The sequence below is a fragment of the Streptopelia decaocto genome, assembly GCF_964273445.1.
Source record: "Streptopelia decaocto genome assembly, chromosome: 1".
Classification (NCBI taxonomy): Eukaryota; Metazoa; Chordata; class Aves; order Columbiformes; family Columbidae; genus Streptopelia; species Streptopelia decaocto.
In genome coordinates this window covers 168,953,889-168,981,465 of record NC_138663.1, presented here as the reverse complement: position 1 = coordinate 168,981,465, position 27,577 = coordinate 168,953,889, and the positions used below count along the sequence as shown (strand labels likewise).

The following is a 27,577-nucleotide window of genomic DNA, read 5'->3' as shown; positions in this document are numbered from 1 at the left end:
CTGTCAATGTGCAAAGTCTGCTTCCATGAAGACAAATACAACATGGGTCCTGCATGCTGGAGAATAAAGGGAGCGTTTAGCATGTAGCAGCAGCCACAGTTTAGTCCAAAATTTTTGTCTGAGATGCCACATGGCAAGCCAAATGGCCTAACATAGCTGTTCTTTTCCAAGGAGATGTGATACAGTATATGGGGTCATAGAATTGTAAACTCATACAATAGTCTGGGTTGGAAGGGACCAACTCCCCTGCAATGAGCAGGGACATCTGCAACTAGATCAGGTTGCTCAGAGCCCCGTCCAGCCTGGCCTGGAATGTCTCCAGGGATGGGGCATCTACCACCTCTCTGGGCAACCTGGGCCAGTGTTTCACCACCCTCACGGTAAAAAATTTCTTCCTCATGTCTAGCCTGAATCTCCCGTCCTTTAGTTAAAACCATTACCCTTTGTCCTGTCATAACAGGCCCTGCTAAAAAGTCTGCCCCCATCTTTCTTATAGGCTCCTTTTAGGTACTTAAAGGCCACAATAATGTCTCCCTGAAGCCTTCTCTTCTCCAGGCTGAACAACCCCAACTCTCTCAGCCTGTCCTCATAGGGCATAGACCCTCATAGGGTCTGTTTGGCTCTGTCACTCCCTGCAGACCAAACAGACCATCACCACAAGGTGATGGCACCTTCAGCTCTGTCACCGCAAAGTCCCACATGCAGAGGTGAAACAACTGCACAAGAGCTTCTGTGGGCCTGGACTTAATCACTTCCTCTCTAAATTATACTGGCCCTTACCATCCTGGGTTTCAAAGAAAGCAAACATGCTATGACACCACTGTACATCCTGCTGGAGCACAATCGGCCAGAGGATCATCCCCAACCCTTCAATCAGGGACACAACCATTGCTCCTCTGGGTTCTGTGTTCCCCCCTCTAGGGTAAAATATAGCAATAAACCGATTGTCATCATCAGAAACTGACTTCTTGTAAATCACAGACACTGCAAAATGCATCCTCTGAGTAAGAGCAATAGAAGGTAATGCTGACATTAAACATGCCTAGCTTCCTCCTAACAGCGGGGCCACAGAAAAGTTCAACAGCTGATATTGCTCTTAAGCAGCAGAAATGTTTCTTACTTACCTGAAGGCTCAAATGGATACAGCTGAACTAAAAGAAAACAATAAAAGGATAAGCGAGCTTTCCCATTTTAGGTTAAAAATATAAATGTTAAAACTCAGGAAATTCAGTAAAGCTTTATTTTTATTTCAGTCTTAATTTCTTCACAAGCAATTTTAATAACTTTTTAAATATACTACTGAAGACAGAGCAGTATGCGACACCCATAAGAGAACACGTTGTTCCCAGATGTCAGTTGCTTCTTTCCAGCTCAGCTTGTTGCACTGGCAGACACAGGGACTGAGCAAATTTACTACAGCCTTGAGAGGACAAGGAGAAGATGCTTGTGTGCAGCTGCACCCTCCAACACCAGATACGGTAGGACGCACCTGCAAGGAGCAGAGCCGGTTCTCACAGGACCTCAAAACCATCTGCCACGGTTCACATCCAGAGTCACAGATGCAATAGGCAATAAGTGATGAAACCAAAAATGTTCTTTCAATGGCCCTACTGCAGCTGCTCAGAAGAGCTGGAACCACAACCTTCACCCCAGCAGCTCTACCAGAGCAGCCCGGCCAGTGCCCGTGATTGCAAATCTACCTGTAAAGAGCATTCGATTCATGCACATGCCACAATCACAAAGGGATAATTAAATACAGCTGAACGATTGCACGCTGAGACGAAGAAGTCAGACTGTTTGCCAGAAGCTAAACTTTACTCCATCACCTTTCCCTGCCCCTTCTGCACAGCACCTTAGGGGCTTTATACGCTTCTCACCATGGAGCAAACAAACTGCTTACTCTGACATTTCAAAAGAAAGGGTGTGTGCTCTGATGAAACTCCAAAACTGCAAATGTTTAACATCGTGTCACAATGCGGTCTCTGTTCTATTTAACATCAGTTTGAGGTTTCCCGTTCCCCACAGGCTCCCGTGCAAACTCCTGAGAAAATTTTAATATTAAAGCTGGCGAGTAGCACTCGGTACATTTCGGAAAAAGGGAGAACTCTGAGTTCTGTTCACTTAGTGAGTGAATTATAAAGCACCTCTAACCACAAATAAGAGCTTGTAACTATCCACTAAATATGCAGAAAAAATGTCTAAACTAACATACTGCTCCCAGAGTGCCCACATCAACTTTGAGATAGAAGCCAATACCTGATTGCTCACATGAGGTACCCAAGACAGGATGACCAAAATGCTTATGTACAAAACTGTCAAATTAGACTCTACAAGCAATAAATTATTGTGGAACTAGAGTCCACTTTAAAGGCAACTCTAATTAAGTGTTAAGAATTTCTAATTAACAAGTTTCAAATGTCGCCAACACACATTTTCCACAGATTCTGAGAAGCTGCAATTCCTCAACCACATTAGAAAAACAAGTGTAGTGCACATGAACAAAATTGCTGCCAATAATTAAAATAAGCATAACTTCAATAGTAAAGTGTATTTTAACTAACTATAAGTATAGCCATAAATATGACAGAGAAACATCAGGAAAAGAGATATATGACTAGCACATATAGCACTACATTAACAGATGGTTTCAGCTTTCATTATAGTGTCTATAAAATTCAGAGATATCAAATTTGCTACATACAGCAAATCAAACTGGGCAAATATATGAAATTTACAATTATAAATGAAATATATGAGTATGTGTCTAGGGGAAAGAAAAATGAGTAATTTGTTTATAACATATCATTTTACAGCAAGAAACACCACATAACCCTGGAAAAATTCAGGGAACAATGAATGCTCTAGCCAATGTTTTTTTTCTTAGGATCCCAGGATAATTCAGGTGGGAAGGTGCCTCAGGAGGTCTTCAGTCCATCCTCCTCCTCAAAGCTGGTGCAGATCAGAGATCAGACCATGTTGGCTCAGGGTTATGTCCAGTCAGGTCTTAACGACCTCAAGGATAGAGATGGCACAACTTCTCTGGGCAACCTGTCTAGTGGGAGACAGCCTTCATGGGGGGGTAAAAAATGGTCTTCCTGACACCCAGCCTGAATCTCTCTTTGTTTTCAATGCATTGTCTCTCCTTCTCCCACCACATGTGGCTACAAACTCACCAAAGAGGCCCTGAGCCCACACACATGCCAGTCTTTGTGCATCAACCAGGCTACAATAAGTGGAGCTCAAACACAAGAACATTGATGGAGACACTGATTGAAAGCCCCGCAGAAGCTGAGGTGAACGGCGTTCACTTTTCCCCCCTCACCTACTATTCAAGCCACTTTACACTGCAGATGGCAACCACATGGGTCAGGCATGCATGCTGACAGTTCACAGTCACCTTTTCCTCCTTCATGGTGCCCAGAAGTCTGTTCCCAGAGGACCCACTCTATGATTTTTTTTTTTTCTATGGACCAAAGGGAGGCTGACTGGTGGTCTGTAGTGCCCCAGATCACCCTCTTTTGGATTTATCTGAAGAAGAGTGCACCATTTGCTTTCTTCTAGTCATCAGGGATCTCCCATGATCTCCAGCACCTTTCAAGCACGGTAGAGAAGGGTGCCGCAAGGACATTAGCCAGCTGTCCCAACATCTGTGCATGCAAGGAGGTGGGTCCCATGGGCTTTTCTGGGTTTTGATCTTTGTTCATTCATGACTGGTGGTTCCGCTTCCTGAACCTTGTCTGTAAGTCTGTGAGTCCCTCAGCCTTACTCGTGCTCACCGTCAATAAATCACCTGCCCCACTCAGCCACAGACCCACATTTTCCTTGTCCAGCCTTTTACTGCCAAGGCAGTGATAGAAGCTCTTGTTGTCTTTGATACTTCCTGCAAGTCTGAACCCCAGCTGAGCTTTGGCTTTCCTGACACCATCCCTGTGCTCCTGCTCGGTATTTCTGTGTTCACCCTCTGCAGCCTGTCTTCCTGCCTTTGCTTCCACCTCCTATACACTGCCTTTTTGTACTGGAATCTATGGGTTTGGTACTGGAAGTGTTGTCTTCTCCACTTAAGAGAAGGCTGGTCTCCGGACAAGTCCATTTGTCTGATGACCTGGAAACTGGTTCAAAAAGAATTGGACTTTTCTACAGATTTGTTTCTCAAGAGCTAACAAGCACGAAAATACAGATATAGCCTCTGGCTGTGGAAGTATTTGTGCCCTAGATTATTTGCAAACTTGGAAGATGTACCAGGGCAATACCATCGCTCACACACAACCTTGCTACATCCTTTCCCTACGCATCCATCTGTTATTGACTGTTGTTAGAGGAGGCATACAAGGTAGATGGTCCTTTGCTCTGACAGGAATATAAACACGGCTGTTTTCTATGCCTTTTCTTTAAGTTAGACCATCTCTAAACCACGGATTCCAGTCTCAAGATTCACACTCAGGAATTAATCGACATCCTTCTGCTGAGTACCTGGTATGGATCACTGCCAGAAAGGGACCTTAAGCTAGCTGGGCCACTGTCGTATTCTTCTGCAGCATTTCACTCCCTGGGATTTATTCCAGAGGTAAATGAGATAGTTAGCACACAGCACTTGTAGCTTAGCATGGACTTCAAACAACACCTTTAGAGCCCTCTTCCTTTGTTTCCCTCAGTCATTACTCGATCGCTGAAGATGCGGCAATACATTCCGTTCACGTGAACCACTATTCCTGGCTGATTTAATGAATGGTAGAAATCACGGCCAAATGATAGTGCCTGGCAAAGCACCAGAATATCCCAAATCATTGTTATTCTCACTAAAATATACAGAAATATTACACCAAGCTATAGAATAAAACGATACATTCCTACCTGCTGTTGAACTCTACCTTGCATCAGAGGTGCCCTATGCAAAAGCATTTGACAGAGCTGTGTGTGACTGCTAAACGTGCCCCTGTAGGGTCTTTAAATCCTCATTAGTGTTGTTTAAGTCACCGCACCTGATTATACATTGCGCAGCAGGAAGATCTAACAAAGTATTGTTATTTGTTTTATCTTTTTATAACCTAGCATCAAGCTCCCATTAAAAGTGTACAGTGACCTTACCCATGTCAAGGCTTTCAAGAAATAATGCACTGAGATAATTGGCTGTTTGGCATCATTCGTAGCCTTTATAGTGCGTGTCAAGCCCCAAGTCATATTAATATATTTAATGTTGCTCATTAGGACATAATAAGAAATTGTGCCTGTATAAATCACATATTTATTCCCAACACGTGGCTTAGTTACACTGTGTAAAATGATGAAAACGATTTCCTGTCCACACGAGCTATGCCTCACATAGAATAAAATGCTTTTATTAGATTTACTTTGCACCACAAGAACTGGATGGGTTAAGCTGCTCATTTTTAAGCAACAATTTCTGCACAGGCATAGAGTGTTATGTGTACTGCATCTTTCTGAAGAGATCTGGACCACTAACATTAATAAAGTGACAAACTGCCTCCGTCACCATCCTGGATGCTGAGATTCAATAAACATTACTAAAATATTCTAACTACTAAAATCACAGTTATGACTCTAATTACCAAGCCCTGTAGAACCCTACTCAGGCAACACACGCCTTTTAAAATAGATTACCAAATAATCTTTCACATTTTTACCATCATCAGCTGTGGTATAACTGTTCTAGGGTCAGATGTTTATGCCTAGATTGGATGATTTTTATGGAAATTTTGCAAGGTGCACACTAGTTAGGTTCTTCAGGTGCTCATCACGTTGAACGGCCTACAAAGAGGTCAGTAACAAGCGACCATGCAGGGTAAAATGTTGGCTGGCTCGAACATGGGACCTGGAACATCCCCCAGGGCTCCAATCTTCCAAGCTGATATAAGATGGAAATGCCCAGCTTCACTCCTCACTAGCAGGAATATGGGATCATCAGCTTAATTGTAACAAGGATTCTCAAGATGCCATCTCAGAAAGAAGTGAAGGAGGCAGACACGTTGGTGCTGCGGCAACACAGCAAGCAGTAGACGCCTTGCTCTTTTCTCCCTTTAATATTTCTATAACTTGTAAAATTTTCCAAATGAAAGCTTCAGGATTTTCAATTAAATGAACAAGAGTTGAACAAAACAACCACTGCCATGCTAACCAGCACTTACATTCCTTTGCAAATGCAATGTTATCTCAACAACACATGGAAAAGCACCTTTTCTTTTTCTCTGACTTACTAGATATGCACATAGGCAAACACTTTGAGGCCACTTATGCTCGCATCAGAAATGAAGAACTTCTCTCCAAGACAAATGCACGCACATCCCAAAGTAGGGTAAGCTGTGGAGAAGTGGGGTATGAGGGACTGTCCTAACTAGGGGGCTCCTTTGGACAGCACAACTCTTCAGCATCTTCTTCTGTGTCCGTGGGGTCTGGTGCTATGTCACTACATAGTGCATTAGAAAGTCTGGAAGTTGAAGTGAACTTTTCCCCTCACTTGCCATGCTCATATCTTATTTAGGATTTTAGCACTGTTTTGGGAACAGTTACAGACACTTTAAATCATGTTTGCCTGGTGTGATCTTTTATTTATTTACTCTAAAGATTCCCACATGGGAGAGTTCTGAGCCACTGCGGTGGAAGAATTTCAGCGTTTTAAAACACTTTCTGATGACAACAACTGTTTGTCCTTAGAAAACATTCCTCAGTCTCTGATCCCACCATGCCGCAATGCAGCCCGACCCCAGCAAATATAAGCAAGCAGGTTACTCCTTTGGTGTCCTCCCTTGCATACTGCAGTAACTGTTACTGCCATTGACTTACGACCAGGCAAAAATAACTGGTTTACTAGAAACCTAGACAGAAAAATAAACTGGTAAAAAGAAGTATCTAACTTTGTACATCAACTGATAAATAATAATCACTACCCAGTATCCAGGGTAAATTAGGTAGAGCTAAACCCAGCCTGCATCCTAGAATTAAGAGTGGAAGACGGCATATTTAGCAGACTGACTAGATATTGTCCATCACTACTAAGTCACTGGAAACATTTTAATTTCTTTTCATGAGCAAAAGCAGAAACTAACCCTCTGCTCATGGAATGCTACATTCTTTTAATTACCTCTTTCTTCCAATAAGCTGGTTTCATATTAGGCAAATACAAACCTATGTTTCTGTGCACCACTATATGATGAATTACTTGGCCAGACTTTTCTAAAAGAAGTAGCAATTGACATCAGGTTAATAAAAAAGGATTCTTAAGCTGCACATAGCTCACGGAAACCTGAAACTAAGGTCATCATTCACTCTTTCGGAAACCTGCTATGCCCAACAGTAAATCTTTTCCTTCAGGCAAAAGTGGTAAGTAGCCTTGATCATAACAAACTGTTGCTACAGATCAAAGAGTAATGGCACATTTATATTCAGAGTAAAGTAATAGCCAAACTCCTGCTTGAAGCCAAACACACAGTGGAGAAGCACACAATAGGAGTTAGGTGCTGTTATTACCATCTACATTTAACTATTCTACTTTTCCATTGTTTCTTTGTCTGTTTTCCATGCTGAAAAGATAACATCAGATGAGGCAGAAAAAAACACCCACTCCTACTAAACTGGGTGTACTGGGGTTTTGAGTAAATTAAAGCCTGAAACCTCTTAGTGTTAATATTAAAACTTCTTTCCAGCATACACCCACTTTGAAATTATGAAGGTTCTAAAACTTCTGAAATTACTATTATTACCACTATGGAAATAAATAGCAGGTGAGCTTGGTTTATAAATGCTTTCCATATATTTAAATATATAGCAGTTAGGATAATTACCCAGCCTCTTATAAGCCTCTTTTATCAAGCCATGAATTATCAGAAGATAGTATATTTTTACTGCATAAAAGCCATACTTTCACAGAGAGACGCATGTTGCTTGCCATTCCTGAAGAGCTTTGAAAGTCCTGAAAAAGACAGTATGACAGTTAAAGGGAACCAGATTATTCAAAAGAAAGGTTTGGCTCCTTGTGCACAAATAGCCAGGATATTATGAACTCTCTGGCTCTCTTTCTGCATATAAAAAAAGATTATCCTTGCTTTCTGCAGAGATTATTAAGGCAATTCACTTGTTTTACATTCTGCGATAAAATAAACTCCACTGTCATGCCGCCTGGAGCTCCTGTATCTCATCCATTATGTAAATCTCCAAAGAGTAGTTCAGCAAACATCATCTCAGTTCCACTGCACTTAATAAGATGAGCTACACATCTAAGTTAATTTTCGTCTTCTTAAGACAAAAGGAAACTCCTTACTACTTAATTTGCACGAGATTTTCTCACTGTCATCTCTCTTCATAACCACCAAAGCCCAAGCACATATGAAACTCAGACTTAACTCAAAATGTTTGTGTTTTGGGGGTTGCATCACCTCCTCCAAAACCAGGAAATTAAAGCCAAAAAAAATAATGTTTTGAATCTCACTATTTCTTGAACATGATCTTTGTTGTGTTTTTTGGGGGGCGTTTTTTGTTTGGTTGGTTGGCTGGTTGAGGTTTTTTTGCTAATACAAATACTGAAGCACTTCTCTATTACTTTGAAATTAGCATGGAAACTCAGTATGTGTTTGCCTCTAATATTTGAAAGCCAAAGCTTTTGTTTTCACTTGAGCTATGCCCACATGTCCGTCACAGCTGACTGCAGCAATCACTGCTACCAAGCTGAACTGAAACAACAAAAAAGCCCTAAGTAAATAGCGAAGTTCAAGCGAAGGTGACAGCCTCGAAGCAGAAAACTTGCCCTTTCCTGACTCATCACCAAACCTCTGCACAAGAAAAGCTGAATGAATCACCACGACTAAGTACACATGAAGCACCATGTGGGAAGCGTAAGAGCAGGTCAAGGTTTAGATTAATACCAGGAGCTTATTTTCTCTTTTAGATACATGTCCTTGGATATATGAAATGCCATATCCAGCGGAATCATTATTCAAGTCTGTTAGTGCTGGCTATCAGTATTAAAATAACTGCCTTCTCCTTACGTGCTAGCTACTGAATTCTAACACGTTCTTCTACGCCTTCGTATGAGAAGTGACAAATTGCCATAGTTCGACATTATTCTCTCCACGGCATGTCAAAAATACTAAATTCTAAATGCATTTATTTCTAGCACTAAATGTTTACTGTCAGACATGTAGGAAAACAGGAAAGCATATGTAGTATTTCAGTTTCTGGTTCAATGTATCTTAATCAGCACTGCCGTGCAGACCAAGAACCACGGCTTTTTCCATTCTCATTGAGAAGTAAAGACTAACTCTAAAATGCAGTTAACTGTGCTGCTTCACGATACTAAGAATTAACACCTCCCACAGCAGAAATATACTTTTTTCCATGCAAACAGATCTTGATAACTAATGACCAGAAACAGGTCATTAAGAAATAAGAAGTAGTAAACCCTGTAAATCTGTGGTTTAAACTTATTTGATGGGTCATGCCCAGCAGAACTGAACAGTCTCCAGCTTCTTGAAAAACAGAAACCTGAGAGTATGAATATAAACATTTCTCTCCCCATTAGGTGCGTTGGAAACTTGTGTTGTACTTCTGAAAATACACACATCAAAATGTTCTTGTCAAACGGCTTTGAAATTAAATGCCTTGTGCTTCCCCCTCTGGAGTAGTATAAATTTAGTCATTATTAGAATTAGTATAATTGTTCTCTAAGTGCTCTAGGAATAAAAGGTGAAATGAGCTTGGTGACTGCTCTTTCATTCCCACAGGAACCTGTCACAGCAGAGAAGTTGGGCTGCAAGTGCAGGGATGCTCAAGGGATAATTTGAAAACCCAGGGACTGGAGATTGAGTCCAGCAAAGCAGAGAGGGTCTGCACCACTGTAGTTTACAGGCAGAGGAGATGTCTGCTCTTCCACGGAAGATACAGAAATCCCACAGCAAGAACTGCCCTTTGGAGATGCCAAGTGCTGTTTGTCGACTCATGGAAGACAGGGAGCCTTCAGCAAAATGACTGAAGTTGAAAAGAACAGATCCAGGCCTTTGAGATCTGGCTCCCTGTGGACTCTGTCTTGTCAGTTATGACTAGTCTTCACCAGGGGGATCAAAGCTGAAAGATGAACCAAAGGAGCTGGCTCAAAAACACCACTGAACAAAGTGGGAGATTATGTGATCTCAACTGGGAGGTCCCTGAGCGTTCACCCAGCAGAACCACGAGTCTGTGTCTCCCTCAGCAAGCTGTGCTGTGCAACAGGGAAGGATATTCTCAGTTTTGCTGAAGATGTCCACAGCCTATGTCGTTCAACAGCCCATGAGAAATCAAAAAATGTTAGGTAAGCTCTTGGAGCACACCACCTGGTTTGGGTTCTTCCAAAAGCCACGTAGTTTGTGCAGACTGAGGCCACACTATAAGGTGAACCAAAGCACACTGAGCCAGCACATTCATGGAAGCATTTCCTGATCTAAACCGAACCAGCAACAGATTCAGCTCACTTCCCAGCTGTGGTCTGGTCCACTGCAGACAGCTCCCCAAAAAAATCCAAACCAGCCTGTGGTTTGGGGGACTGATGATTCCAGGCTTTTCTAGTAATAGTGTGGAAAACCACTACCACTTAAGACTGGTTCTACTGAGCTCTCCAAGCTTGTCTCTTCAGACCCCTGCTCATGGCCTCATGCCAGAGCCCACAACATGCAACAGGTATTTCCATGTCATGGAAACACCACATTGACAGGTGTCCAATTATCTCTGACAACAAGGAACAGGAGCACCGCAAAGGTACAGGAGGACACACAAACCCCAAAAGGCAGCAGCACACCTGCAGCAAGTGTGTGTCATGGTTTTTGATTGCAGGGTGACAATAAAACCGTGGCATATGTGTTGTTAACCTCCTCTCCCCCCGCCTTCCCCCTTCAGCCCCTTCCTTTCTCCCCTTCCCACTAAAGACAGGCAATCAGGAGGGAAAGGAGGACAGAGAGAAGAGAGTTGGAAAAATTAAAAATGTTTTACTAATGCTACCAATAAGAACAGAGAAAATAATACAAAATATACAAAACCAATCTTGAAAGTCTCAGCAACTGCAGAGCCGGCACCCGAAGTCCTGGATTGGACTCTGCAGCCAACCGGAGAAGGGACAAGATCCTCGTGATCTCCCACTTTTATATGAAGTATTCACGTGAATGGGATGTTATACTTCGCTGGTCAGTTTCTTGGTCACCTGCTTCTCATTGCCCCTCTCACGAGATGTCCATCCATTCTTATCAATAACTTCACATTCCATTGCTATGTCAACCAAAACATGTATCTGGTTTTCCAGCTAAGATGGAGGCTTTAGCTGACAGGCAAATTCACTAAAAGAGAGACTTGTTTTTAACAAAACCAGCACAGTGTGATATGGAGGGAGCAAACCCTGGCCGGTGGGCAGGCAGGGACCCAGCATCGCTGGCACCATGGCCACAGTTTGCTCCCTGAAGTGGATGGTACTCAGTGAGGCAGATGGGGCAGGTCCTGCATTTAGGCTTGGCAGTCCTGAGCATTTAGCAAACGCAGCTGCAGCCAGAAATGAGGACATGCTTGTGTCAAAATTTCTGACCTAGGTCTTCAGACTGATTCCATAATTTTAATTAATGCATGTCAGAGACTACAAGAGGTACCGGCATCTGCTTGCATTACTCCCGAGAAGTGGGGTATCTGCTGGCAGCACATCTCCTCAGCCTCCCACCATGGGAACACTGACTCAGCCACTCATTCAAAAATACCAGAAATGGGAATTAAGGGTGGCTGTGCCTGCATTATCAAGTAATTTGTCATTTTATGCTCACAGGCTAGTTTTTGCTAACTTTGTTTTCAGCTCTGGCTAATCTTTCCAAGGTGAAGCTTTTTGGTTTTGCTCCCAAATGAATTTTGAAATACACACCCTCAAAAACCAAAGCAACAATTACAGGAATACTTTAATCATAAGAGTTTAAGTTCTGTATGACTTAAAATAATTTTTAAAATTATGTAATTGCACACCAAGCCTTACAACCAACAGCAGTAATACAAATCATAGAATGATTTGGGTTGGAAGGGACCTTAAAGATCACCTAGTTCCAACCCCCCTGCCACAGGCAAGGACACTTTCCACTAGACCAGGCTGCTCAAAGCCCCACTCAACCTACCCTTGACCACTTCCAGAGATGGGGCATCCACAACCTCACTGGGCAATGATAGATGCCAACACATTTACTAATTAGAATTCTAAGGGGATATCTATTAACTTTCAGAAATAGCTTAACAGGCACCCTACTGCACCGAGTTATATCAATAGGTGCTGAAGCAGGCCCTTAAACACAGCTTTCTTTTACTTGCACAATTTATTAACCACAGACTCATCATTACCAGCTATCACTTCGTGGAAGAGCAACACAGGCAACACCACCAAGATCTACCTTTGCCTTACTATGACATTTAGTAATTTTGATGATGTGAACTGTGAAAAAAACTGCAGTATTTTAATTATTCCACATTTTTGTCACATTTTGTCAGTTCTAGACTAATTACTTTCCTTTGAGCTGCACTGCAACGTGGGCCACCTTACTCCCCCACACACAACCTCACATGAAGGTTGCTGCCATCCTTTCATATGTAATTCTCCATTCTTCCTGTTCCAAAAGACTGTTAATAAATAGGATTTCCATTCAAGAACTACTGCAAAATCAATGCACCTGAAACACCCCACAGCAGCTCCAAGCAGAGCAGAAATCTGTGCAGCCACCAGGATGAAAACCCTGCACACTGTTGCTGAGCAGCTGCTGGGCCAGAGACATTTCTCCCAATTCTGAGCAAAGCCTCTCAGGCAGCTCTGCGCTGGCTACTTGAAAATACAACCTTATTTATTATATATAAAGGTCTCTTTATTTATTGATTTTAAAGCAAAGCTTGAGGCTTTTGCAGCAGATGAAGCTTTGACAGGGGAAGTGTAACCTACTCTTGCGTCTACGTCCATTGCTTTTCTGGCATGTGAGTGTGCAGAAAGACCATAGCTATCTTCAACCACTAAAGTAACACTTCTAAAACATATTGTATTTTTGATATATGAAACTTAAAAGCAATGGTTACAATCCTCTATATATGCCATCCTCTGAACCACAATGGCAGGAAGAAAATAAAAGGACAAAACCCTCAAAATCATAATCCAACATGCTTTAAACCAAGTCAGATTACAAGTCAAGCACTAAATATGATTTGTCCCCAACCCAAATGAACTGATTTTCTGTGTATGTGTAAACATGTGTGTGCTTTGGAGATCCGCCCCAAGCCAGCTGCTGAAGGGGACTGTGTAAACACACCAAAATAGTTGGGAAATGAATGGAATGAAGCCAGGACCCAGGACCCATAAACAAGAAGCCATGTAGGCTATGAAAGCAACTGACCAGCAGAAATGAAGAAGGAAGTGGCGTAGAACAAATCTCATACTGCTGTTCATAAGGAAAGCCTAATAGGAATGCCGAGGTCTTCCCAGAAGTCATACATTATTTTAACAAAGGCAAAGGGAAGAGGAATGAGCTCCTATGTAATGCAAACGTGGCAGGATGAAGGGATTCATTGCAGGCACCTTAAATGCTTTTTTCTCCTTGGAAAAGATCAGTGTTGCAAATGCCTCTAGCAATTTTTAAGCTAGAGGGATTGCTTCTAAGTCCACTTCACCCCGCTTTCATCAAGGCTGAGCCAGTGGTGAGCGATGCTGGGGGCCGACACTGCTCCCCAGGCACGGTCCTCCAGCCCATCAGCCGTGCCCACATCCAATGAGAGAGGACAGGAGCACAAGACAGCACAACACACAGCAGCCCATCTTTGAAAGAAATAGAAAGAAAACCTCTGCTGCTCCTCCTTTTCCAGAAAAAAAAAAAAAAAAAAAAAAAAAAAAAAAAAAAAAAGAGACCTTTACTGTAGCCTTTCAGTACTTGAAATGGACCTGTAAGAAATATCGGGACAAACTTTTTATCAGGGCCTGTTATGACAGGACAAGGGGTAATGGTTTTAAACTAAAAGAGGAGAGATTCAGACTAGACAAGAGGAGGAAATTTTTTACAGTGAGGGTGGTGAAACACTGGCCCAGGTTGCCCAGAGAGGTGGTAGATGCCCCATCCCTGGAGACATTCCAGGCCAGGCTGGACGGGGCTCTGAGCAACCTCATCTAGTTGAAGATGTCCCTGCTCATGGCAGGGGGTTGGACCAGATGACCTTTGAAAGTCCCTTCCAACTCAAACTATTCTATGATTCTATTAATGTAAGGTTTAGGGAAAAGTTCTCCTCTCACTCTACAAGTTTCAGCATAAGTTTCCCATTTTTCAGTGACAGTAAGTAAAAGCAGATCTGTCCTATGAATATGACTAGGCTCCAGACAACAAACTGCCTGTTATCTATTTACACTGTGAAATATTCATTAAATATCAACTACCAATCGACTGTTAAGGGACACATCTTGATAAATGCTAGACAACAGACGAAACCAAAAGAACTTCACAGTCTCCCTGCCTTGCTGAATGGGGCCATCAGTCATTTTAAGTAATCATATGTTACATTGTTTTATTCAAGATATTTATAATCATAATGAATTGAGACAAAACACCAAACTACAGCCTCTTTGCCTGAGAGTAATCTAAACTGAAAAGCACATGACAGAAAGGATGGATCGATGGCCAGTGCAAAGTAAGTCCCTTGAGATTAATATATTTTATCCTGTTGATATTTCTAGTCATAATTATACTGCAAGAATCCACTGAATGATGTTAGATGTGAAAGACCACTTAAGAGCAGTCATTTTCTTTCTAGGAAAATTGCATTTTTTTGTAAGAGATACAGAGGAGACAGCTAACAACAAAAACCAAACATTTCACCACAATGCAAATAAATTTCTGACTATGCAAACAAAACCATAAAACTTCCTCGAAACCCTCAAACACACATTAAAAAAAATATATATCATTAATATGATGATCAGACTTCAAAATAATGAAAAAAGTTTGCTCTTAGTTTTTTTTAAAGAAATGACACACAGGTCACATTTGTGAGACAGCTATACTTCTCAGGCTCACCACATAGACCTCTTTAGAAAACATGCAGTCGTCTCCTACCACCACTGAATTCAGTACAACTCTGTTGTTTATAATTTTTTTTGAGCATTAAATAACTTGGAACATCACTAAGCCTGATCATACGAACTGCCTGGTAGTACTTCCGTGTGTGAAACTACCTTGTGAGTGGGAGACTGCACCCAACACTGCTTGTTAAGTACAAGCCAGACCTGTCTTTTCCATCTGAGCAGTCTCTTCTTTCTCCCATTTAATTTTGCTCTCTGACCTCTTTTCAGCCCACTTCCTTTTGGTTTAAAGTCTTGATCTCTTCTCCCTAGTATCCTGTGCTAAGGTGCATGATAATGGTTCAAAACTGCACCGGGGGGGTTTAGACTGGATGTCAGGAACCAATTCCTTACCAAGAGGGTGGTCAAACACTGGAACAGGCTTCCTAGAGAGGTGGTTGATGCACCACGCCTGTCAGTGTTTAAGAGGCATTTGCACAATGCCCTTAATAATGTGCTTTAACTTTTGGTCAGCCCTGAATTAGTCAGGCAGTTGGACTAAATAATCATTGTAGGTCCCTTCCAACTGAAGTACTCCGCGTATTCTATTTTGCGTAGGACTTTTTGAGCTATAGTTCCTCCCCGTCAGTTACCAATTTCCTTACCAGCTCCTACCCCCGTCTCTTCTCTGCAGACATCTGCATTCAATCACTGTAGACTGAAAAATGTAAACTTTAAATGTCAGATTCAACAGAGACCTGAAACCTCTGAATTCAGTTGCCGTTATTATGGAAAACAGAGAAGCATCGTAAGCTGCATGCATTCAATATACATGTGTGCCACCAGTTTTATTTGCATATTTCTCATTAGTCTGGGAAAGATTCACCTGACCTCATTTTATGAGATAGAAAAATTTATGGCCATATCTCTTCGATTAGTTGCATATACGCTTAGATGTCTGTGACTTATAGAAAACCACATTTACACATATTATTATATGGTCTGTGGCAGACCAAAGACCTAAAACATACCAATATAACATACATATGATGCAACCCAAGTTGTTTACACCCCCACTGATATACCAACACACTTACATTAGCAATATAAAGCTTTCAAAACTTAGTTAGCAAAGCAGCAATGAAGTGAAAGGCTGAGGCAGGGCGCTGGGTGAAATCCAATCTCTTCCCTATAGGAGCCAGAACTTTATCAACCAATCTCAGCAGTAAGCACAGAAGATCCCTCTCCACCTCTATTGCTCAAGCTTTCTGGAATCAGTCTTCCCAGAAAAGGAATTTTTAGCCTCAGACTTTGAATTCTTCCACATAACCACATTTTTTTCTTGTCCAGCAGTATGATTTAATCATGGTACTTTCCTGATATAAAAGATTAAGAGCTGGATTCAGAGCCCTGTGTTTGCAAAGACTGCCAAACCGAAAACATGTAATGAAATAATTCAGCGGCCCCTTCCTTATCTGCACATATCTTGCATGGCTTCCCCACGAGTACTGTGGGATGTCATTTGAAGGGCGTGAGAGAATGGAACTACGGCTTGACAAGAAAGAGGTCACCCTCTTCTCCTTTTCTTCCTTCCTTCTGCCATCACTCTGCGTTGAACCAGAACGGCACAAGCAGAGAGATGAACAGCGATACAGAGCTAGCAGTGCTGCGTCTCTCATATAACTAAAGTCTTTCCCAAGAAACTTGGGAACAAGGCCACAAGTCTTCTGTGCTTGCCTGATCTGGAAGCCCTCCCTCTTCTGCACAGGCTCTGGTTACAACAGCCCCTCTCACGGATCTGACAAATGCTTAATATTTTCTGCCCTAGTGTCACTTCCCAAGCCAAATACTAAGGATGTTCTTCTAGTCTGGCCCAGGTTTTCCTCAATTCAAAGCAAAGCATTACCACACTATGGTAGTACTGCTCTGTGTTGTCTTCTAGATAGCATGAGGAGTCCACTGTAACATAATGATACCCAGAGACAGCTTACAGATAATTAGGTTGGTCTTTGCACCCTCTCACACTTTCTGCCAGTAAAGAGCCTCCCTGAGTTCGTACACACAGGATTTTATCTCTGCAGTTCTGGAAGATGCAAAGCAACAGTTTTTCCCTCTGCTATTCATAGCCAGGAGGTTGGAGCAAGGAGATGCTTCCTCCCCCATGATGTGAGCCCATCCTGAGCTATCAGACATCGCTATGGACAGCAGCCACCGACACGTCAGCAATCAAACCAAAGAGAAATTCCTTTAAGACCCTGTGTGCTGGTTTTAGCAGGCAACAACTGCTGGTTCATATCTAGGCGTATGAGTCGCTGATCCCATAGAGAAATTATGTACATTATTGCAGAGACACTAATACCGTTCACTGTCTCTATTAAGGTTTAAATTTGGCTCCTGGAGGCTGGAGGTGTTTTCTGGGACCTGCGGTATATAAAGCAGATGTTCTACAGATGCTTCTGAAGTTAAGATTGTTTCACTGGCTGTTATTTCAGTAGACCAGATTCAAGGACACAGATCAGCATGTCTCCTACCTGTTGCAAACATTAAAAACAAAACAAAAAAACCAAGAAGACACTAAACTCTTCGGTATCCAAGTCAGTTATTGATAAACTGTAAAACTTCTGAACCACTGAAAGATTGAAAAAAACAAATTATCACTGAGATAAATAAGAATCCTTGTCCTCCCGAACTATTTTGCTCACATTAACAGAGCTACAGGCTCCCATGTCTTGTATTGAACTGACAATGTGCTTTTGAAAAAAATTGAAGGTTTTGCTGTTTTTTCAATTGTTCCCACCCCTACCTGGGATTCAAGGGTTAAAGAATGCTCTCTAGGAAAGAGATTTTCCAACATAACATATCTCTCCTTAACCAGCAGAGTTGCCAGAATGCCTTATGTGACTGAGCTGCTGCACAGCATCCCGCTGGATCACACTCTGAACCTGTCATTAGAGTTCATTTGTTCCAGTGCAAACCCACAGGCACAGTCAGCTTTGTTTAAACATCCTTGATAGGAACTGGTTAACAAAGCACTCCAGCCAAAGCATACAGTTCACAGTTACCAACACGTCAGACTGACAGATGTCAAGGCCTACTGAATTTTATCACCTTAGAAAGCATAACAATAGTCAGTAAAGCACAGAGGCCCACTAACAGCTTCTTCCTTTTTAACTGGTGCAGAAAACGCATGCTGCAAGACAGTCATCTCTCTATGACACGAAAACAAAGCACCAAGATACTTTCAAAGACACCATATCCTATTTGACTTCTTTGGCAATGTGGCATCTGAGTTCCACTCATCAATGTATTAAGCTTCACAGCCAGCAGCTGTCATGGAAGACAACACCTCTCTCATTCTCCCTTCATCCTTGCACGTAAGAACACCACCATGTATCAGCCCATTCAAACACCTGGCTTGAAAGGAATTAACTATTTCCTTAACATACTACTAGGTTTTCCTTTGAATATTCACATTTGGTCAGAAACGGCTGCCTTAAGCTACAGCTGTGTTAGGCTATAGTACAGGGCGTTCCAAAAAGCTGGACCCAATTTCAAAGCATTAAGCACTTCAAATTTGGTCCAGCTTTTTGAAATACCCTGTATTCCCATGCCTGAAAGACAATATGGCATATGAAGCTCAGACCAGTTATTTCATGTATTATGTTTTGTAACACAATATAAATTTTTGATAATAGCAGTAATATGTGTAATGCATATGGCTGTAAAAATGTCAACCAACTTTTATGGCTTTCCTCTTCATATGAATATTCAGTCATCCATTCGTCCCTAGATCCACTTCAATCCTGAAAAAGAAAAGAGAAAATAATTTAAATGATGTATTTTTAGAGGTTCATTAATTTCTCAAATATTATTGTATATGTAAATAAAAAACCTGACCACAGATCTCTGCTCCATAGTAAAACAGAGGTCAGAAGAACAGTAAGTTTATAAGCACTTTAAATAAAACCAGCTAAGTACAACAAACGGTATATTGGGGAAAGCATTATGCTTCCTCTAACTAATGATTTTAGTCAATAGTCTCAGTGTCTTTAATTTCTGAGCTGCTACTTGAGTGCACTAAATCCCAACTGCTTTAATTAGTCTTCAGGGCCCATTATATATCAGTACCCTGCAGCTGTACAGGTAAGCTTTCCAGCAGTTACAGTGTGAATATTCTTTACTGGTATTTCAAAATGTGTTTCCCAGAAATACTGTATGAGATCTGAACAATAACGCATTAAAAGCAAAAATATATTAATTAGTGAACTCAATCAATACTCCAGACACAGGAAATAACTGCACAAGACCATTATAAAATTTGAATATGTATTTATTGAAAATATTCTTATGGATATGTGATTATTTGTTATGCTTCCATATGAATCCATAAAAGAAAAATGCATCTAGATACTGAAATACTATGTTATACTTTTGGGAGGTTCCTTCAGATTTAGTATACAAATCCAGTAGTCTAACTTTTTTAATGCCTTGGGGAAAAAATCTTCAGATGTCCAAAATTTAAATAACAGACAGCATGTCTTAAACCTCTTGCCAGAATATGTGCATATATCTGGAAACAAATGCTACTTACATATGTCTATCTTAATAACAGAAATGGTGTGAAGTCAAGAATTGGAATCTGCTGTCAGAGCTGTTATAAACAATCTGTTGTTATTTTTATATCATTCAAACTAAGGTCATCCTTCAAATAGCAGCAGAGCATCACCTGCCCGCTTTTAAACCACAACCCACTATTTCTTCACTGCTGCATATACAAAAAGGTGGCTAACAGGCTTCCAAACACTAAGCGAACTTCTGCACTGAAAACAAGACATGAAGCTCCCTTAAGCATGTAAAATTAGTAAATATTAATATACTGTGCTACTACCATACTGATTAAACACCACACACTTATTTTTTATATTAACCTTAATATTTTCTTAGAAATACAAGTAAGCTCCAAATATTCATATGAATCATAGAAGGCTGCAAAAATCATCACAAGCACTGACTTCGCTGTGTCATTAAATACCATAGACTTAGAATATGCTACTTATTGTAGACTGTTTGCCTCATCTCTAACGTATCTTGCAGACTCTCTTTGCTTTCTGTTGTTTAATCTGAAAATTTCCATCTCATATGAAACAGTTTTAGAGATTTTATTGTTTGGGTGGTGGATTTTTTTTTTTTGGGGGGGGGTGTTTTTTTGTGGTATGCTTATTTGGGTGGTTTTGTGTTTTTATTTGGTTGGGTTATTTTGTTTGCTTCGATTGCACACTTGAAAACTCAGCTTTGAGTTTCCAGCTGCTCTTTCTCTGTGCTATCGTCCAAAAATGGGATAAGTGGACTAGGTTTTCTTAGATCTTGAATTTACAATATGTGGTTATCTAACCTGAGTAGGAAATAACTTAGTCATCAAGTTCTTTAGAATTAAATATAACGTATTCTAAAGCTTCATGGGGTCTCTGTCAGAAGATGACAGTTTGACCTGTAATTGTTTCCAGTTCTCCAGGTTCTCTCATCATTACTCCTTCCTACATGCAGACAGACACACACATACTCCTACAATGCAACTTAACCTCAAGTTACAGAAGAAGGCTGAGGTCCCGATTAAGTTACCGTGGCCATGGTGACAGAGCAAACACGGGTTTGTGTTTCACAAATGCTAACAGGCCACTGCCCAACCAGCCATAGCCGCAGCTGGTTTTGCGTCATTAAATCACATACAGTGGCCCTCCTCATGAGAAAGCTACTTCATTATTGACAATAAATAGTTGGGCCTCATTAATTCTCTTCAGGTCTGCACAATTTGTCAAGCACTGCATCACCTATGTCCTTGCAGGACTGAAATGCTCTCCTCCATGAAGAGGTTTCTACTTGTCCTCCTCTTCGCCAAGCACAAGCGGCAACACCACAAGCTCTGGCAGTGTCACTGTCCCACAAGGTCTCTTCACTGACATACATGTGGTTTGAGGGGTAGGACAGGGGGTATCCCCTAGCATCAACTGCCAGCAAGGGTGACTAAGAGCATCAACTTTGATGGCCAACACACACTTGCCAAAAATGCCACCCATACAGGCTGCACATCTCTTCACTGCGACTATCTTCAGTTGCTTTTGGGAAAAAGATGAAGAGCAAACCATTCATCTGAAAACAGCGTTTAACCAATAACTCCACAAATGTGTTTCCTGATTTTTCAGAAGAGTTGAAAAGCTTCGGCTTCAGATGAAGTGACTTTGAAATGCATGTGTAAAATAGAACCATCCGTCCTTACAGATCTAGTGCATCCCTTCTGTCATGTGTCACCACTGTGAAACCTGCTCTGGACTTTGTTTTTCAGTAGCTTACTGTAAAATCTCAGTTTCTACTGTCAGACATATGAAAGCACACATGGAAGTCCAGACAGAAGCATCTTCCATTTGTATCAAGTGTTTTTTATGCCAGAAGAAAATCTACCCAACGAGTCAACTGCACAACATTCCCGATTCGAAACTTCTACGTCTAAAGGGTTCTCATAGTTCGGTTGGTGCTTTGCTCTATCAGTTTCAACCAAAAGAAAAAAAAAAAATTAAGCAGCAAACACAGAATTATGCCAAAGACTAATCATCATCTTGAAACTGTGCTTTCAGACCCCAGAAGTCTGTAAAACTTATGAAAGCCACCAAACATTAGATACCTTCTCCCACAGAAAGAGAGAACCAAACAGAAATTATAACACCTAATCCATTTTGAAAACCTGACTCAATCAGAATAAATGTGCTGGTAGTCCCACCTTGGCCAGCATCCTCAGCCACTGGTGGAACTGAGGAGGAATCATGGACATGAGTAAGGAACATGAGAAGGGTTTTGTGACAATCATGCTGAGAATGCTGTTTGTCTAGAAAGACAAACAGAGGCCACTATATATGTAGAGGTGCCCATGTCTCTACAAATAGAATATTTTTGAACATAGACACCCACGTTAATTAATTAAAAACAAGTTCATACTGGTATCACTTTTACATACTCCTAACTTTTGAAGTGAATTCTTGTTAATACAAATTATTCTTCATGCTATTTTCCCCCTTTTCAAACTTGAATAGATACAGGAACACACATTTGGAAAAGACCAACTCAGTTACAAAGTTAAATAATTTGCTGAATCAAGATTTATTAACACTTTCCTCTATAAAGTGAACTCCCCATCTTTGGGCATAAGTCTATTTCTGAATCACCTTCTTGCATCATTGATTGTACTGTCAAAGTATACACTTTTCTTCTTGGAAGCCATTAAATCTGCACTTCTGTCATCTCTTTCAAAGGCCCTCAGCCATACCAGACTTCCCTGAAGATGGAATGCAACTTCTCCCAAACACATGAAGGCCACTCTGAAGATCAGGTAAGGTGGCAACACTGAGAACATGGTTCCAGCAGCATTCAGAGCTGAAAGAACACAGGTTATCCACAAGCCAGTGTCGAGGATGACTACCTTCACGTTAATAGTAGCCACATACTTGCCCTTTTTTTCCTGTGTTTCTGATTCCCACACAGAAATCCGTAAACCCGACGAAGCAGACATTCCACAGAAGCTACAGACAAAATAGACTTTAGCTACAAGCTAAAGATTTGCAATAATCCTCGACATTTAGAAAAGGGATAAGAAATGCTGAAATTCACTGCAGCATTGCTCCGCACCAAGCTTGCCTGAAAAATCTTCCTAAAATGTGCTTTGATGCCTACCTTTCTCATCTCAGGCCTAGTCCCAAGGATCATTGTAAACTGAGCTCTGTGCCACTGTGACTGCAACTAGCTAAAATGCTTTGCCACAAAGCTGTCTGTAAAAAGTTAAAACACTGCAAATTCCAACATAAGCACCTGTCCCATCAGCAGCCATCACAAGCTATACGATGAGCTGGGTAATACAACTTAACATGCCTTCAGTTTATGCTATGCATTTTATAGACCTCAGTACCAAAGGAGCACTTGCTACACATTCTCTCACTCACTAAACACCTGTGATCAGAAGGCTTATTCTGTTCTCAAGTAAAGTTTTTGCTAGTCTTTGATAGTGATTTCTGTTCAAACAAGGCAAGCACGAGTTACTTGCTTTAAGACACCAGCCCCCCCCCAAACATCTTTGTTGCTCTGATGCAGTGTCATAACAAAAATATTTTAAGTTGCTCAAAATATTTTCGAAAATTAACTTAATTCTTCAACTTCTGGCTTTCACTGGTATTTTAATAAAGGTAAAGAGAAGCAGGAGGCAGAGAGTGGGATGCCTGTTGCTAGGCGATACCTAGCTCTCCTGAACTCCTACAGACTGAAATATTTATCCAGACTCCCACGAAGAATGACATCTAGCATGGAGAAAGAAGAGACGCAGGTACCCACTGAAGTACATTGTGATTCAAGGTATGAAGCAGCAGCTCTGACACCAGCTCAGTCCCTGGAGTATCTGAGCTGAGGAGGCTGCAGTCAGAGATAGGGGTGGGTGATGCAGCTCATCCCGAACATCTACCCTGATTTCAAGCTGAGCCCCACAGGTCCATGCCTCCAAGAATTTTACACCAAACCAGAACGATCTCAATGCCATTGGGCTCTTGGCAGCACAAGGAAGTACATATTTTGTTCACTTGACGGCATAGCTGTGTTTTTTCTCTGTTGTTTGGGGTTTCTTCCCAAAATCATTATACTCCGATAACAGGTTTCCACAGAAAACAAGCATGCAGCTGGCCAGATGTGGATGAATGATTCATTACATTAACCGAACGTAAAACCTTTGCAAGAAGTCTGTGTGCCACGTGCCTCTCTCCCGAACCCTTTAAAAGCTTTATTCAAAGACTAAACTTTTAAAGAGTGATTACACAGTCTTGCAGCAGAGGCTTAGAGGAATAAACAATATTCTTTACAAGTTATTTTATTTGACATTAATGAATTATTTTGAATAGAACAGCTTCAAGGATAAGTCCCAGACCTCCTGGGACTTAATTTCAAGAACTTTTCATTTTCCCTAGAACTTAAGGGTATGGTTTGACAAAAATAATTATATATAAATAGGCTACATTTTATAATTTCTGATAATTATTACTCTGTGAAGGATGATATCTTTAAGTCACATTTAAAAAAAAACCCGAACAACTGCAAATGTGTCACTGTATACAAAGAATTTTGCTATGACAAATTAAATTATGAAGTGTGTGTATATGTTGTTATATTGTAAAGTAAAAAAAAACATTTAGTAGTCAAAATCTAGAGAACCAACAGAGTCTTCAAATGCCTGGGTTTAGGTAATAACCAGTGGACAATCGAAGAAGAGCACAACAAATTCCAAGGAGCAGAGAAAAACACAGCAAAATACTACATCCCCTTGATTTTTTATTCTAAAAGTAGTGGTTACCTTTGATGGTATCAGTTGTTTGAATGGATAGCTCTGAACCTGATACTCCCTTCGCAACTCTAGCTTAAATAGAATGACACTGTTTTTCATTAGATATAAATAAAATAAAATTTTGATAAACACAGTCACACATCACTTTGGACAGCTTCTCTGACAGAAGGAAATGTTCGTGCTACTCAGTGCACACACTCAGCGCGAAGTCTCTGTAGTTCACCAACTTATCTTCACACACAGCTCGAATTCCACATGAGAGTTAAAATTCTATCTACCAGTCTGTGCACAAAGTCAAAGGACTTAGTGGGCCTTTTCTTGTTACAAGAACTACAGTTTTATACACACACACACATATATATATATATGCACACACAACACCATATCTACACATTTATGAATATGAAAACATACATACACACAGCCACAAATTTCTGGTGAACTGGTTAAATATTTTGTGTAAATAAATGCCTTAAAGAATCTGATGAAACCATACTTTCTAATATATTATCAAAACCACACAGGATTTTCAGCCAAGTTGTGAAATATGTTTCTGAACACACAAAGAACTGGAATTTTAAAAAAGTGATCTTTTCTCCTTATCTTCAGACTTTTTCCCCTTATTTTCAGACCTTGTTTAGCAAAACAGTAGCTATTACTCTCCAGGTAATGACGACCCAAGATTTCTACTCATAAGGGCTTATGAGCATCTGAAAGAAATTATAGAACAGTAATATTTAAAAACTAGTCACTCCTCATTTTAGGCTGGAATCATCTATGTTGTGCTTCTATGTTTTGTTTGCACTTCAGACAAAACAAATGTAATTAAGTGTACTAAAAATGAAGTCAAAGTGTGAAATCCAAAAGGAAGGTATCCCACAGGAAAATTGCTCTTGCCTCAAGTAGGATAAGAGAGAAGAGACTTGCCAGTGATTCTTCCACATCATCACAGTGGGGAAAGGGATAAACACCAAGCTCTCCAGCAGATCTTTCATCAAGGGACTGGACTGACTATAAAGACTGCACAGAAAAAGACCTAATTGCACAGGTTTCATGTCTGTCCTTTGTCCTGCTAATAAGCACTAGCACCACCAAATGCTATCAACCCACCCCACTTCTTTTGGTTTAACACCTTTACTTAAACTAGGTTTATGACGGGTCCAGAATCAAGATGACTCTACTGGCAGTATGGGCAGCAGTACTTAACACTCTCCTCTCAAAGCTGCAAAATAATCTTCATTTCTACTCTCATCCATTCAAAAGTAGAACAAGCATTTTCTTCATTTCCTGTTAAGAGGCTGCTGAACCCCAGAGACCATCAGAAGAACCAAGAATCCTTGCACTTGTACACAGCTATAAATGAAACAGGCCGAGCTTACGGACAAGGCCACCAGTTTCCTTAGGACACTCAGTGGAACATCAGTTTCCAGGTGGCCCATATATTTGATGTTTCTCATGGTGATGGTAATCAACCACCTAATCCAAGGGAGGGTGGCTGAACCTCTAAGGCTCTTTTTGCTGCAAGTCCAAAGGAACGAGCACAGATTTGCTGCAGACTCCTGCCAAAATCTGCTCTCAGTCAAGCCAGCTGTAGTGAGTACTCCACTACTTGGTAACATGCATATCTGAGATTTAACCTGCAAGAAAGTCTGAAACGTAAACATCTGAAACAGATGAATCCTGCCTTGGACAGCAAATACTACTCATACGTGCTTCCAAATTTCATAGTCTCCTTGAAGTTGCCCTCAGAGGGAACACCAGGACAATGGAAAAATGGGAGCAGGAAGAAAAAAATGTAACACTGTTTATATGTACTAGCTTATATAAACCCTGGCATGTCTTTTTCCTTTTACACCACGCAAGATGTTGTAAATAAATAAAAGAATGGCACTAACCATCATCCCACTGCGGACGAAATACCACACAGCTTTCCCCTCACCACAGTGTCAAGAGGGCTGTGCCAAGTTTCACAGCAAAACCACTTAAAGAATAAGCAAAACCAGAATAAGCCATGCCCACTAAACTTGTCTGAAAAGAAAGAACAAAATTCCCACAAGCAGCAGAGAAAGCTTTATACATCATCCGAAGGGGCTGCAAAATCGGTGTTGATGCCTCCACGGCTGATGTAGGCCCCGGCCTGGAGATGGTCACCTCCTCACAAGCACTTGCTGAGTAATGTGTGAGGAGTCCCACCTCACCACAGCCATCAGCACAGGTTAGGAAAAGAAAAACCAAAACCAAAAACAAACAAACCAACCCACCACACACAAAACCTACTCAAATAAACCTATTTTGCCTATATTGCCAAAACAGAGGTGGCAATAAGCATGAGATGACATTTAGCTAGCACCACCACAGCAACTAAGGGAGAACAGGCTCTGTGACCAAGAAAACATAGTCCAAGCAAACATACTCCAAAGGTGCGAGATACACCAAACAAACATAAACATCCTCATTTCGAGGCTCAAAGTTGTGCTTCCCAGAAAAAAGAAAGCCAACAGCTGAATGTGCCATGCTATACAGCAGATAGTTATGTTCAGTTCCTACTCCTGCTTTTGCTTAACCCACAAGAAATTTCATCACTGCATTAGTTATAATTTGGGCCCCTTCTTTCACTTTCCATTAGAAATGTAGCAATAAAATGCTTTTTTCAAGAAAAGAGCATGATATCTATATACGTGGAGGTACGGGTACATATTCAGGCTCTAAATTGGGGCCACTATATGACAGCAGTGATGCTATTAATCAGTTTAAGGAGTTTATTTGGCTGGCATCCTACAACTGTGGGTGATGAGTGTCTATTTTAATAGGAAGGTATACTCTCTAAAATTGATCAATTGACCATGAGTGCTTCCATTAATCATTTTTAAATGTCTTTTCTCCTAGCCTGCCTCTTCTTGAAAGTGCAGACTAGCATTATTATTAATAATTATCTCTCAGCATAATGTAGGTGAAAATCTCAGAACAGGGAAAAATCCTGTATACAATATTCCTATTGTGCATTGGCCAGCTCAAAATGACTCCACTACCAGATTCAGTATCTACAAATCTTTTAATAATAATTTGAAATGCAGAGCATGTCACTGGAGCACACACAGCCATGTTCTTGATGTCTTTGGGATGAACAAGAAGAGTAAAATTGACCCCAGGGCTGTTCCTGAAGAATTTCCACTGGAAACTCTCCATTC

The 27,577-nt window shown here is 41.0% G+C and overlaps 1 protein-coding gene across 6 annotated transcripts in view; it reads right to left on the bottom strand.

Moving 5' to 3' along the window:
* KLF12 (KLF transcription factor 12) overlaps positions 1-27,577 on the bottom strand; it is a 255,559-nt gene that overhangs the window by 167,989 nt on the left and 59,993 nt on the right. For all 6 annotated transcript variants that reach the window (XM_082063806.1, XM_082063805.1, XM_082063809.1 and 3 more), the window contains exon 2: positions 18,762-18,825. In XM_082063806.1, the coding sequence (XP_081919932.1) occupies positions 18,762-18,782 (21 nt within the window). In that variant the 5' untranslated portion in view covers positions 18,783-18,825. The remainder of the gene's footprint in view (positions 1-18,761; positions 18,826-27,577) is intronic.